The sequence below is a fragment of the Phasianus colchicus genome, chromosome Z (assembly GCF_987193195.1).
Source record: "Phasianus colchicus chromosome Z, bPhaCol1.hap1.1, whole genome shotgun sequence".
Lineage (NCBI taxonomy): Eukaryota > Metazoa > Chordata > Aves > Galliformes > Phasianidae > Phasianus > Phasianus colchicus.
The window spans coordinates 70563753-70578810 of record NC_143476.1 but is presented as its reverse complement, the minus strand read 5'-3'; the positions used below and the strand labels follow the sequence as shown (position 1 = coordinate 70578810).

At 41.4% G+C, this 15058-nt stretch overlaps 1 protein-coding gene and 1 long non-coding RNA gene across 2 annotated transcripts; one reads left to right on the top strand and one right to left on the bottom strand.

Moving 5' to 3' along the window:
* Window positions 1–4154: 4154 nt before the first annotated feature.
* Window positions 4155–12760, bottom strand: LOC116239918 (uncharacterized). The gene is made up of 3 exons (XM_090131823.1): window positions 12430–12760; window positions 10138–10252; window positions 4155–4996 (listed from the first exon to the last, which is right to left on the bottom strand). Exons 1-3 carry the CDS (start codon window positions 12475–12477, stop codon window positions 4842–4844), a joined length of 318 nt encoding a protein of 105 aa, XP_089987949.1. The 5' UTR covers window positions 12478–12760; the 3' UTR covers window positions 4155–4841.
* LOC149913069 (uncharacterized) lies at window positions 6404–12862 on the top strand. Its single transcript, XR_016461962.1, has 3 exons — window positions 6404–6706; window positions 8601–11600; window positions 12760–12862. It is a non-coding gene; the product is annotated as an uncharacterized LOC149913069 (long non-coding RNA).
* Window positions 12863–15058: the final 2196 nt, after the last annotated feature.

Below are 15058 nucleotides of genomic sequence, written 5' to 3'. Positions count from 1 at the left end.
TTAAGAGGAAGCACCAGTAACAGTCTCTCCAGATATCCATTTCTTTCTGCACGTCTCTGCTGTGAAATTTTCTGACAAATGCTGTGCTAAAATCACTGTTTTAGGCTGGAGACCTCTCAGGCCAAGCCTTTCAATTTGGGCTTTTTCTCTCTGCCACAGAGAAAAAGAACAGCCATAGCATGACTTACCACTCATATAGTATTTCAAGAAAACATGGAAGATCTACCTTTTTTCTTCAGGCTCTGCCTTTAAGATTTAAAATATCTGGCACGTATTCATGCCTTTGCATTTCTTGATTCCTATGGAGCCTGGACTATTTCATATGTATGCAGCTGATCTAAGAGAGCCAGGAAAAAAAAAAAAGAAAAAAAAAAAACAACTTTCCTGCATAAAATGAGTCAGTTTAAAAAGGATATATGTGAATGCACGTATGAGAGGTGTAATGAAGCCTTGCTTCCTGGTGCCTGCTCTGAAGTCTTGAGATCAGAACTAGTGAGTTTGTTTTATCCATCCCAAGAGAGCCCTTGCACAGCGTTTGAGGTATTATGTGCTGAAAGACCTCATTAATGATGCAAACACTTCAGCTGTCACTGACTCATAAAAAAGCTCAGAAATGGAAGGTCTGAAGGAAATTGATTTTCTTTAATTCCTTTGTAAAGTGTCATGTGGAATACTGATCACTTCAGTAGAAATAATTTAAATTTCCCCCAGGCATCTACTGGAAGGCAAATGTTTTTTTATCCAATATGGCTTTTTTGTTGTTGAACCATAGTGCTCATCAGTTGGATACTAAGATAGCCAGGACATTCACTATGGTTTCTCCTTGAAAAAAGAAGCTACTTAGACTGGAACTACTGGAGAATTACTTTTTCATGTCATGTTAGGCCATCTACAACTGTTTTAAATGGCTTTGCAATGAATAACTCAAAACATGTTGTGGAAGGCACAATATGGCTCCAGTGCTGGTATGCCCTATCTTTGGATAAGGATCAAGGTGGGTAAAGGCTCTTCTAGGATTCACTTTATTAAGCCTCTTCACTACTAAAACTTAGCTAGTCAACCTGTAATATGTTTTGCTATTAAAATTAGTGAAGAGAGAAATGGTAATAGAAAATCTCATGGAAAAATAAATCTGATTTACAATATGTCAGTTTTTTCTCCAGCCCCCCCCCAGGTTGTGAAAGTTAATTCATGAGTTCATAAAGCTGTGGATGCTCCCTGGGCGGAAGGTGGGATATGGCTATAAAGCACTTTATTTCCTTAGTATCCATGGGGAGTTATTACTTTGCTCCTACACATTATTAAAGAGCTTTTGGAAATTATGCTGAATGATTCACTTGGACAGACCAGTAGTAAATAATGCCTGTTTAGACCTGCTGTCCTGTGAGGGACATTTCGGCCAGAGAATAAGTTAAGATTTGCTCAGATCAATATATATTTCTAGAAAATTTTATCAAGGTCACCTAGAATAATGATAAATCAGTAGACTGTGATATTCACCTTCTCCTATTCCTGATCACTCTGGCATTTACATTACTGCGGTCTACTAGCTTCATTATAGGCCACATCTTTGGGAGATTTATCTATTCTGCTACGCACTGAAGCAATGGGAAATGTTTAAAGAAAGAGCTTCTCTTGTGTGTCTGTTATAAAGCTGTCAGTGACTGTGGAGACCTTAGGGACTGCAAAGTGAGAATCTTCTTGGGGAGAGCAGGGGGAGGGTCTGAACCGAAAAACACAAGTCCTGGTGGTGAGCTGACATCAGAAATAAGGATGCAGTCTGGAACTGTGGTGCAGGTTTCCATCTCCCATGTGTGAATGAAAGCTGCATCCCCAAGTGAAATCTTCGGGAAGTTTGCATGCAGATCTCATCTAAATTCAGCATGTTGAATTCTCTCTGCTCAGCAGTGCTATTAACCTTATTCATTATCGCTCTCCAAGTTAATGATGGGCATCTGATCTGCATAGCGATCTTCTCTCCTTTGCCATATTCATCACAATACAACTTCAGTGAGGTCGTTATTAAGTAACAGAGGTGAGATGTAGGAGAATCCTTTTCAAAATAAATGCCTGTGCCTGTATCAAAATAAATCCTAAGGTTGTTGCTATTAATCTGACACTCAGTTACCTGCTGTGGTGACTGATCTTCCATCACAGACCCATCTGTGACCCTCAAGTGGATCCCACTCTGTCAAGTGTGTGTGTGGGGGGGGGGGATTGGCAGAACTCTGTGGCAAGCAAGACCCTGCTCAAGGTGTGCTGCTAAGGGCAGCCTGGTCAACTGAGATCCTCTCCCTTTTCTGCCAGTCCTGGTATCGAAATGCTGTTTTGATACAACCTGCTGCAACAGAGGATGATGTGTCCACCCCCTAGGGAGCTGGTTCAACACCATTCTCCAACCCTCCACTGTGGCAGCTTTTTGTGACAGACAACATGATGCCACCAGGGCTGCTCTTCAGTGCAGCGACATGAGAGCTGGGAGGACTGGGAGAAATATGTTCAGTGGAGGTGCGCAGACCAGCACTGTCATCTCCAGATCAGGCGCATGGCAGTTGTGGCATTGCTGCCAGCCTCCCATGTCACATTCAACTGTTCAAATTCAATCCTAGATCAGCAGGTCTGATCAAGGGGCTGCTGCAGTTTATTTTCAAGGAGGGCTTGTCCTTGAAAGGAGGAAATAAGGTACTAAGTACTGCAATAATCTGGCAAATAAATTGTAAAAGGGAAATAAATCAGCAGGGGATTCTTAGCTGGAAATCTTCTGTTGGCTGCATTAGCTGCAATTTAACAATTAACATAAGACACACTATCCAACTGTGTTACACAGTCTAGCTTAACTACACTTGAGACATCACTTCAGTTTGTTTGGTTCAGAGTGGCACAGTTACAGGCTGGCTAGAAACAGTCTGTTAATTTTCACTTTGAGCTCAAATCTTGTTCAGTGAGTGCTACGTTGTCCTCTTGTGATTTGAAATATATAAAAATCTTACATTATTTGGAATGGATTTTCTCCTACAGCCTTAATATACACTCGCAATTCACACCCAGCCTTGCTGTGGCACCAAAGCTGTGCTGAGTTTCTGGTGTCATTTATTCCCAAGAAAAGAGATTGAGGTCGTAATATTTATGACTTTACAACAGATTCAAATACAAGAAAGGAAACTGAGAAATGAGGTGCAAAGGTCCGTTTCAAATAAATGTCTAGCAATAAAAATCCTATGATAGTTATCATAGAAACAGGAATGCCTCCTAACCATGCTGCATCTTCATGAACTCCCTGTCATTCCTACTCAATGGAGCACTTCTTGCTTTCTGTCCTTGCTGGTTGCAGTGCAAAATTTTTGTTTCTCTGCTCAGCTGCTTCTCTCTTCACCATGATACTGCAGTGGTTCACAGTGATGGACAATTCCTTTGCAACAAGTCCCTGAAAGACAGCTTGCCCTGATGTGAAGGGATGTGGCTGCTGGTCTCTGATTTCTGATCCTCCTGGAAATGTGATCTCCAGAGCAGTCTGGTCCTCCCAGTAATATGTGTACGGCATTTTGCAAGCTGCAGTTAACAGCTGTGCATCTGTGGGATCCTGCATCGTATCCTTCTCGCTGGAGAGGTGCAGAGCACAGTGGGAGGACTTGTAGTGCCGGTGCAGTAGAGATCTGAGAGCAAAAACAACCAATGTCTAGCTGCTATGTGGTGGTTATGCTGCGAGATTGGGAACTGTGTTACAATCACAGCAAGGTTTGCAAGATGACGATGGCAACTGAGAATTAAAAGAAAGGGAGTGCAAACAGCCTTTCAGGCTTATCTTTCCCTGGTAGCTCTCATGGATGAAGCAAGCAGCAGAAATTCACAAGCCCATGCACTCAAAAAAGCCTTGGCTGCAGTTATTTCCAGCAGGAAGCACACTGAGGTCAGTGGCATCCGGAAGTAGTTGGGTCATGAAACGTGAGAGGAAAATAAACTTGGTGTTCACTTACTGGCCTCACTGATCGGAGAATCTGTGACCAATGTGTGACAGCCTCATGGCTTGAAGAGCCACTCACCACCTGGCCACAGACTGTGTGGGCACCACAGCCTCAGGCAGAATGCAATGAGCAGCGCTCACAGAGCCCTTGGAGCTTGCAGAGGACTGCAGCCATGCCATGGAAAGCAAGGCCTGTGCCACAGTAGAGTGTGTGCAGCTGTCTCGCCTTACATCTGCTGTCCTCGTGGCACGTTTCTCACATGTAGCAGGGAAAGTCTCCAGTTACCACTAGAAGACCTTTGGACAGGAAACCCAATATAGCCTTATAGCTTGTGATGCTTTTCTTGAAGCCTTTTATTTAAAAATACAAAAACAAACAAACAAACAAAACCAAAACAAAACACCCAAAAAACCAAACAACAACAACAAAAAGCCATCCACAAACGAGAGCAAAACCAAAACAGAGAGCTATACCAGTGCTGCATTAAGGGAGTTACGCTTTTGACATGTAGAGTAAGCAGGCGGGGTGTGTAACACCACAGACCTGCTGTAAGCAGCTGCAGCTTGTTTCCAGGAACACAGTCTCCTTTGTTTTCCAGTGGGGACATTACAGTCCCCTCCTTTCCAGGTAACGAAGAGCTTTTTAGCTCTCTGTCTGAGTCTTATCTAGGTACATAGTGGTGTTTAAAGCCTTCTTGCCTGCTTCTTGGGGGTTTGACTGGATGATCTCCAGAAGTCCCTTCAACCTTCACTGTGATTCCATGAGTGCAAAGGCTGATGAGGGGACTGGGATCTCTTGGGGGCTGAGAAAAAGACAATTTAACAAAACAGCCAGGAGTGGAGTGTTCAAAAATACTGTAGCAACAATCACTCAAAAGCTTTAGAACTCTGTCCTAAAAACAACCCAGAGCATAGCTGAGCCACTTAGACTTCCACTGGCGGCAGTCTTGTTTCTAAACTGAAGTTCTGGCAAGTGAAATGCTATCCCACTTAATCGGCTGAGCTCAAATGCTTCTTCTGCCACAAGGAGCTGCTCTAAAAGAAGAAAGAGTGGAAATAATGAATATGAGAACACACGGTAAGGGATTGTGTCTAAGCACCAAATGACTGGTATTGGAGTGAGGCGGGGAGCTTAGTCCCATTGCATGGGCTGGCCATAGCTAACAACGTCCTGCAGACATGCAGTGCACGGCCATGTCACTGGAGACATCCAAGGGCAGGCTGAGCAGGGCTCTGAGCAGCCTGATCTAGCTGTAGGCGTCCCTGTCATTGCAGGAAAGTTGGACTAGATGGCTTTTAAAGGTCCCTTCCAATTCTAAGGATTCTGTGATTCTATGATAAAGGTTGAAATGTTTATTGCAGAGGTGCAAGCTATGCTTGTTGGGAAATCCGCTTGTGTTTAATTTAAAAACACAGCTTTCCACTTAGACCACTTGAAACACCTCTGTCAAATGCCAATGATATTTTCTCAATTCTTGCTCTGCTGAGGGGAGATGATTTTTACTTTTTTTTTTTTGTTTCATATTTGAGTTAACACAGCAAGCTGACAGAATCAATCATATGCCCTTGGTTCTGAACAAACAATGAGACCAGATCCCAGGCTGTGGATATCTTATATTCAAGCCCCATTTGAAATGAAAGTTCTTATTAGCTCTCATGAACAAAAAGCTGTGTTTCATAGGCATAGGCATATATATATTTTTTTCCTCAAACTAGTTAGCTGTCTCTGTATGCAAGATTTCCTGTTGATTCAGCATTTTCAGCAGATTTTAACGTGATTTCTTGGAGCGCTTACTTTCTCCTAGCTACTGAATTAACTGATCTTCTAAGAATTGCACATCTGTCCTCATTTTGAACTTCTCAGTCAAATTCTATGAAGTGCTAACGGCATGTAGTAGTGCAGGGCGCTTAAAAAAGGCCCTGTAACAGCTGTGGAACTTGTATTCCTGCAAAACATATATCTTTAAGTGTTCAGTACATTCAATATCCAGGAAACATGGTCCAGGAATAGGTTTGTTGTAAAGCTAGAACGGGTTGGTGAAGCCAAGCCAGACAGAAAGCTCTATAGCCTGCTCTTAACAGCCCCTCATTCAATTATCTATTTTAAAGCAACTTGAATAGAAGAGAACATGAAATGTGGCTGGAGGACATCTGTGCCACCATAATGACTATTCAGAGCATGTTTATTTGATTGTCAGTTTTGGCTTCCTGGGAAAAAATGATTTACATATAATTGCTGCAAACTATATTTTTACGACAGTGAATTCTTCTCTTTATGATAAATCAAGGTTAAACTATTTCTTTTTCAGAGGAACTCTGGGTGTCAGTGAGACTCCTGTGACCTGAAAGAAAGCAAATTTGGTATGTCATTGTTTCTGTGCCTTTTCAATTTTCATTTATTTATTTTTAATTAAAATATCACTGTAAATGTCTGTTCCCTGATTCATTAGCCACTTAGGGATGAAAACTAATACCATAATTAGAGCTTTGTTCCAAATCTTGATCACAGTGACAGTGGGTGTTTTCTAATAATTAAAGCTTTTTCCAGCTGATTTGTGAGCACTATGTTCATTGACATTTTCCCTTTTTTTTTTTATTTTTTTGCTGTGGTTGTCACTGAAGTTCATAGGCTGTTTCCAAGCAGCTCACGTTCTTCCTGTTCCTGCACAGTGGTTACAGTGGGATGGAATGGGCAGATGTTGGGCTGCCTGGCAGCACTCACTACAAGAAGAAGCAAAGGTTTTGGTGAGCACAAGACATCCACTCATTGCACGCTGGGGTGGGAGTTGTTTTAAAAAAGACACCATCCAGGCTGGCTACCACTGTGCAGCCCTGCTCAGGTGCTGGGTTGTGAGTGGCTCGCTGCCCAGAAGATGTACTCCAGCTCCATGCAGGGGGCTCAGGGCATGCATTGATTGATTTATCTTTGCAAAAAGCAATGTCAGCAAAGAAATAAAATTGCATTATTCCCAGCCAGTGCTCTCATAGAAAGACAAGGCTCAGTTTTACAAAGCAGTTGTTTCAAACTGTTCCTTTGTCATCCAAGTGCCTCATGAGAAAAGGCTGGAGATAAGAGTAGAAACATCCAGGAGTGATGAGCATGGGGAATTTTCCACATTTTACAAAGGTTTCTGACATCTTCACTTGTGAAAGAGGAGGAAACGGTTCAGGACATGCTTATGCTTGGGAGCTTTCCAAACTCTCACTTTTGTTTTGTTTTGTTTTGTTTTGTTTTGTTTTGTTTTGTTTTGTTTTTCTTGACCCTTGCTTCACATACTACTTGACTACCCCCTTGTTCAGTGAAGAAATCCTATTACAGGCATACTGATTACCTAGAAATTAAATCAGATACCATCATGCTACTACATTTCCACCTCAATTATGCAGGATGGAATTAAAAGTACCTTAGAATAAGACCCTCACTGTTTTATGAACTCCAAACCACAAGAGAAATATTCTACCCAGTGACCTTTATCTGCATATAATTACAGTCTGAGGCATTCTTAATCATTTGCTAAGCTATTTCTAGTGTTATTCCATGGTAATCTTAAATACCTGGGGATTACCAGAGATTACTGCCCTATTTTCAGGCCACAGCAGCTAGATTTCTAAGTAATTCTGTGTTCTTGCAGCAGGCATTGTTGCATTTGATAAATATAACACTTTAAATGAAGATTAAAATTGCTGTGTAACATAGAATTGAACAAATATATAATTCATCTTTAAAACTTTGAATAAACTAACAAACATGAGGCTAATGCATCTGTATTTAAAATCCATGCTGCTTTGTGCTGAAGTTTGCTGTGTATTGCAAGCAATTTCATGATCCTATTAAATGATTACACTTCTGGAGTAAACTTCTTAATGCAACTAAAACTCTGGACTTTTGCTACGTGGTATGTTACCTACAGAGGAGAGTGAGTAGAAATTGTCACGTACATGCCTATGGTTGGCACAGTGGCTTCATTCAGCAAATAATCTGTACACCAAGTAACATTTGTAGGGGATGGGATATTGCTCCATGAGCCTGAAATAAGCTGCTGCTAACCTCTGGGTTATAGGCAGTTGAGCATGCGTTAGTAATATTGGTGGATAAAATTAACAGCATGTGATAGGTCTTTGTGAAGCAAGCCTGTGGCACTAGACTTGTTTTGTTGTTGTTGTTGTTGTTGTTTGTTTGTTTGTTTGTTTTGGTTTTATTATTATTATTATTTTGTGGAGTAGATAAATGTTTGCAAGTAAAAAGTATTTTCATCTGTAGTGGAGACTGACATGAGCTACTGTGCCACAAGGGCTGAAACAATCATGTCCCCAAAAGGGACCACTGAGCTCATGTCTGGCCTGCTGCCTGTGGGACATGGCCCCTAAACAAGTGGTCATTGCCTGTGGCTTACAAATTGGAGCTGGGCAGAAGAATTTTGCCCCAGATCATGTGTCAAGGTTCACCTGACTCTGAAGCTATCAGCATAATACTGGGAAAAGCATAGGAAGTAGAAAAACACCCTTAACAAACAGCAAAAGATTGCCCTGGAACACTGAAATCCCTTCACAGTATTATAGAAACAACCACAAAATAGTTCTTCTCTCCATATTGTCTGAACCCTCTGAAAAAATAATGTTATTTTTCTGTGTGCTGCAGCAACCATTGTGCGACTGTCCCAGTTATTTTGACATCTTGTACCTGATGAGGAAGTACATGGCTCCTTTCCAGAACTGGTAAATGTGGTGGCATGTTGCAAGTGAAAAGAGTTTTATAGTAATTATGCAAAAAACAATTTGGATTCTTTTCACAGTATTTGTTGAGATGGTATTGTATTGTTTCCCAGCTTTCTTTTTTTTTTCCTTTTAATTATGAGCCAAGAGGGATGTTTGACTTCCCCTTAGTGCTGAATATCTTTCAGCATTTTTTCTTCTTTGTAACCAAATGAGTTTTTTCTTTCCTTAAGTAAGCCCAGTAATGGGGCATAAACCAGTCTTAATGCTATAATACATTTGACCCTTTACTGATGCTTTAGTAATCTCTATATCCCCACATGGATGAAGGAGGATGGCTTCCTGCCACCCACAGTAATGCAATTAGATTCTGAATACACTGTTGAAAAAATGTTAGTTAAGAGCCCAATGCCTTTCTGGGACATTGATGATGTCTTTTCAGAGCTGGCTCTGTCCCCTTGATTACACATCTGTCTGTACGTATATAGGTTCCTTCTTTGCATGCATGCAAACAGGCTCTGAACACACTGTTCCATGCTCAGTGTTGCCCACAGGCTCTCTGATGTGGCAGCAATAATGAGCCATTATAAGCTGATGTGGGTCATGCTTGGAAATCTCCGGAAGGTTGTGGATGTATTGGAGACAACTCTGCTATCCTGAACAACACATGAAGAGAATTAGATTGCTCTGTGAACTGAGCTTCAGCATTTTCCACAAGTGAATTGAGATCCTTATATTTGAAAATGTAAGTACAACTGAGTTCCGCCAGTCAAATCATTTAGATCCTATCAGGCAAACAGACATCTTTTAATTCTTCTTCACTTTCCTCTCCCCTCTCTGTCCAGACTAAGAAATCTCCTCAAAGCTGAAATCCTGGCTGATAAGTGGATCAGGACTGGCAGATGTCTCTCAATCACTCATCTTTTGCTCACGGAAGTCAGCAAAGCCCCTTTTTCACCCACCTCTCTGCTTATGGCCCTTGGTTGCTGGGGCTGCTGCAGGACTGCAGGAGGGTGGTGGCACTGAGATGCAGTCATGGACTCTGTATGTACATGTTTGTACATACACAACTGCACTGTGAAAATTCTTATGCATTTCAAATTTTACCAACAGCCATATTAATTTAGAAATTTATTCTCTTCCTCTCTTCACCCCTCATTCTCTCTCTCTTTTTTTTTTTTTTCAGATACATTGCTTCTCGTAGATGTCTTCTTGCTACCTTATTGTACACTGTAAGCCTAGAACATTCTGAACAAAAGGCAGAAGCTGTTGCTAAGTAAGTAAAATTACTGTAGTGAGAATATGCAGTGTGATTAAATCCTGGGGTGTTGATCCAAACTAAGCAGTCATTTGTGATAATAAAACAAACAAACAAAGCAAACATTATCAATACATCATTTTCTATATTCCTTGATGATGTTCAGCCTTCTGGTTCTTTTTGAGAGCTTTCCTTTGTGTCCTACCTTGTTTAACAGGTGGGGGCTGCCTGTGTGGATAGACAGAGGTGACTGCCACTGTGTGGATCTTCACATGCTGCACCATCAGTCTGTCCAGGAGGCATACAGCTCTGCTATGAACCTGGAACAGAACAGTATAGATGCTCAGATTCACATGGGGAGAACGAATGTGTTGACAGCAGAGAAATGGAGTGGACATTATTCAATACACCAGAACTGTCTTTGTCTTGCTGCTGCTCCCAGCCACATGTCACCATTGTTGGGGCATTAGCTGGATGAAGTAACTTTTTGGTGTATCCTTATCTGCCATCCTTCCTAGGGCACGTGCTTTTGGTCACTGTTGGAAGAAGGATACTGAGCCTGGCAGAACTTGTGGTATGGCTCAGTTCAGGTGGTCTCAGGTGGTATAGGCAAGCTGAACAGCAACTGATGAAGTTTTTGCTCCCAGCCAGCAGCTTTCTCTGGGTTTTGCACCCAGCGTCTAAAAACAAATGTAGGAGGAAAAGAGTCTAGAGGCTGTTTCAATGGGGCTGACGCAATTCTTTTGGTTTTAATCCCTGAATGTGTTGAGAAAAGCTCAAAAAATTAGTGGTGGCTTGGAGGACTGTGTAGTGGCACTACTGGAAGACAGAACAGTGAGCCCTCAGAGGGCATCTCTTATGCTGCTCGTCATAGAGTGGACCAGGATAGGATCCTTCAAACACTACCCTGGGCTCTCAGACAATACATGTGAAGCCGCAGCCAGGAATGGGAGTGCTCCTGCTCACTGTCAGCTGGAGTCACAAAGCACTGCGTGCATTGTCCTGGGATGCAGGAGACAAGGTGCTCAGAGACACCCGCTGCAGTGCCTTAGCTTAACTTCTCAGGGAACACTCCTTAAATAGAAAACATCTGGTATCAGCTGTGCTGCAGGCCAGCTGAGATCCAATCAGATAAAATAAACATTTGCTTGAAACAGGCTCCTGACAACATGCGTGCAAGAAAGGTCATTTTTATGCCTGCCTGAGTGATCAGAATACAAAAATGGGGATGAAATGTTCTGTCTGCAGCCTTGATACGGTGTGATTAGTTTTTCATTTCTATTCAGGGCTCATGTACTGTGTTTCTCTGCCTCTCTTTCACTGGCACACCATCCTCTATTTTTTTCTTTTTATACGTCTTTGAACTTGAACAGAATATTGCTGTTTAAAGGCCCTGCTTTGACTTGGCCGTCATCTGTCCTTGCAGATTCATTTCATTAGAGGCTGTGGGGAGGCAGTGAACTCGCTTTCATTTCCAGCATTAATGAGGAGAAGGGTTCAGAGGCATCAGCCATCCCCTTTAGTTCCACCTGGTGAACGTGCACTGCATGTCACAGCACGGGAAGCTGCTTTGAGGCTGCTTGGATCTCATGTCAGCGCGGTATGGAGAGCACGACACTGCTAACATCCTGGGGCTTGAAAAGGCTGCAAGTGGTGCACAATCATTAAGTAAGTTACAGATGAAATTTTGCTAAACCACCATGCTCATATCCTTGAAATGCAGGATTTCTATTCCTGTCACGTTTTCTAATGCAGCTTTACAAGTCACAGCAATACCTACAAGTCTCTAACATTTGCTTTCTTTCAACCGTGGTTTATTTCTTGTAACTAAAGTGCTGGAAACAATTCTGCCTCCTCAGAGCTGACCTCTCTACGACATTCTGGTGGTACAGTGTCAGATCTGGTCATACGCCAAGATTCCTGCTCAAAAATCACCCTCTGCCTGGGTAGTTTCTGTTGTTCGTTTTTAGGCTCCGTTGTAGCATGACTTTTTGGAGAGGCCTGAACAAGAGTTCAGGGATGCCTAAGGACATCCTACTCCTTTTACCGATGCTTCTTAAAGCCAAGCAGTCTTTTTTTTTTAACTCTTCACCATGCTGCAGAATTAACATTGGACTTGTCAATGAATTATTCACAAACTGAAGGCTCTCTGAACAACTGTGGCCATTAACACTTTGCCATTTAATGGCCACAGTCCATTTAATTTCTCCAGAAGAGGATTAAATTGTGCAAGCCCCTTACAAAAGCAGGGAATCTCATTTTAAAGACCATGTGATAAAAGTCTACTTATTATTCCAGTAATCCGCTATACCTTTTAACTACCTTTCCTGTTGTGAAGCAATATCTCAATGCAAGGTCACATTTATTTATTTTCATCTCCCATCTCTAAGTTTAAGCTTAGCTAAATCCTTCTCTTTTGTCTTAACCCTATTCTTGGAGGAACCTCCAAGAATAAGTATCAGCACATAAGTATCAGACCATCTCTTTCATCACTTACCTTGATGCAGTGCAGTGCAGCACTATTCCTACAATCTATGGAGACCATTCAATGTGATGATTCATGTCAGCCTAGAAGACCAGCCCTTTCTGGTTGTCTGCCATCCCACTAGTCTTTGTGCTGCCTGCATATGTACATGTCAAGAATTGTATCCCATCCTTCTTGTTGCTTGGATCATTAATAATGGCAACTAATAATTAGACTGTTCAGAAATGATGCCTTCTGTTTTAATACGTTGGCTCACAATGTCAGAGGTGGATGTTGGTGGTATGATAGTACAGGTTGAACATTTCCACTGATATCCCATTCCATGTTTTTGCTGTGAGACAGATGGCAGCCAAGGGGCAGTCTGACAGAACGGCGTCTGACATGGAAGTGCGTATGGAACAAATGTGTGACACTGAATACCTCCATGCAGAAAAATGGCACCCACTGACATTCATCAATGCTTGCTGAGTGTTTCTGGAGCCCATTATCAGAGAAAGGCCATTGTTAAAAGAATGGTTGGTTAAGACTTCCACAGCAATAACAGTAACACAGATTTGCTCTCATCATTTCCTCATTTTTTCAGAAGCACATGTCTGACTGAATGTGATGCTTGAAAGAGCACCAGAAACCTGAAGACAACTTTATCTCAGTGGCAATGAAGAGCATGAGAAAATTAATGAGAACAATCTATTACTGGAAACAGTCTTTTCAACAAAGCTGAAGTTATTCAAGCATACTGCTACATTAAGGACAGTCCCCAGGGAGATACAGCTCTGAAGCAGGTCAGCAAAGGGACACTCCAGCCACGTCCAGCAGGCTCTTCTCCATAGGTTCCCTAAAAAAGCACACAGAAATGTTTTGTACAGTGTATGTCTGCAAATGTCACTGGCAGCTTGTCTTAAAAGTCTCTGACATGCTGGGAGGCTTATAACCCAAAGGCCTGGCAGTGTGCTCTCCTTTCAGCTTCCAAATTCATTCCTGGAGTGGAGTGTGAGCAGTTGATCTTGGGGACAAAGGAGGCCATAGAGGTTCAGTGCCTGAACTACAATGGAAAAAGAAGTCTAGTCAGCTTATCTTTGTGTTTCATAACCATGTCATTTCTTTTTTTTTCTAAGGTTTCTTACATGAAAATGAAATGTTTTTTCCCTCACACTGGGTTGTAACATGTCTGAGAGCACTTTTCCTTCCAACAACCTCATGTCATGTTCCCTCAGACATTTTCACTGAGCAGATGCTCAGCTCAACCCAAGCACCAGCACTGGTGGCAGCTCTGGCTGTGTTTGTGCCAAGAGGTGGTTATAGGAGTGGTGAGTGTTCTTCTCCCCCACTCCTTTTTTTCCCCACTTTGTGGCAATAATGTTTATTCAAGAAGTAGATAGGATCTCTCCATTTTTTGCAAGTAGTTGGAGACCTCACTTAGAAGATTTTTAAAATTAAGATAATTGGCTTAGACTTTATCAGCTTTATGCACTTCTCATTCAGGAAGGATGTTGGAGTATTCTGGGTTTCTGACTTCACCAGAACTCTGCAGCCCTGCTCAGTTTTAATTCCAAAGCTTTAACACAACAGCTAGTTTAGCAGTTAAGTGCCTTAGAAAGCATAATGAATTATTGAACAGTGGGTGATAGTCTAACACTTGATCAATACACTGAAGTTAAAGCAAAAATATATATTCTCAGGCTGAAAACGTCTTCTGTTGTCAGTAGGAAGAGTGCTTAGGGCTATTTATCCTGTCTGTCCTATACAACATAGAAAGCAGTAGTCCAGAGACCAGACAATTTCTTTAGGGGTTTTATGTGCTTTGCAATCATTAATTCATTGAACAAATTTTTGGACCCATGCATTTATCTACCTTGCCCATTTCTGTAAGTATTGCATATATCAGCTCTTGAATATGAATTTGGCACTTCCTGTGGATTGAAGTTTCCTAATTTACATTAGCTGATAAACATTTTTGAGAAGGTTACCATGAGTGTAACTCAAGTTGGCACTAATGTCCTGCAATTTTCACAGAAAAAATAATTGGATACCTGATTTGTTATCAACTTATCATTTTGTCATTGAAGAGGAGGGAAAGCTGCTTATGCTCACATTTCTGATGCAGTGCTAATGGAATAAAATCATGAAACATTCAGGAAATCCCAAGATAGGATACATAAATTTTATGAGGTTATTTATAATTACTCCTCTTCTTCTACCTGCATGTTTATGTGTCCATCACAATAATTTAATCTAGAGTTCATTTATTCATGACAAGTAATACCAGAGAGCCATATGGCAAAGCCTCTTCAGTCAATTAAAGGAGACTCCAGGGGTGAAATTGTGTGCAGATATTCAACTCTTTTCCTTACACTTCTGCTTACTTTCTTTACTAAAATTCCTTTTTCTGTCCATAGCAGAAACAATCCATGAAGGTTTAGGAGACCAGAATGTTTTCTCTTCTGCCTTGAATCACCATAGACTTGACAGACCTAGAAAATCAAAGATTTTGATTGATTTTCACTAGTTTTTCTATGAAACAACAAATCTGTTGCCTTTAATATGAGTACAAAAATGTCTCTCTCCTCCTTTGTAAATAACTTTTCTGTGAGGATATTTGACAATGACAAGCACAGAAGAACCTATATAAATGTAAATTTTG

Coding starts and splice junctions, on each gene's coding strand:
- LOC116239918 (XM_090131823.1), bottom strand. CDS start 12,477: ATGGTCTCCATAGATTGTAGGAATAGTGCTGCACTGCACTGCATCAAG. Junction 10,253..12,429: donor CTGCACTGCACTGCATCAAG/GTAAGTGATGAA, acceptor GTTCTGTTCCAG/GTTCATAGCAGAGCTGTATG. Junction 4,997..10,137: donor GCCCCCACCTGTTAAACAAG/GTAGGACACAAA, acceptor TTCTTCTTTTAG/AGCAGCTCCTTGTGGCAGAA.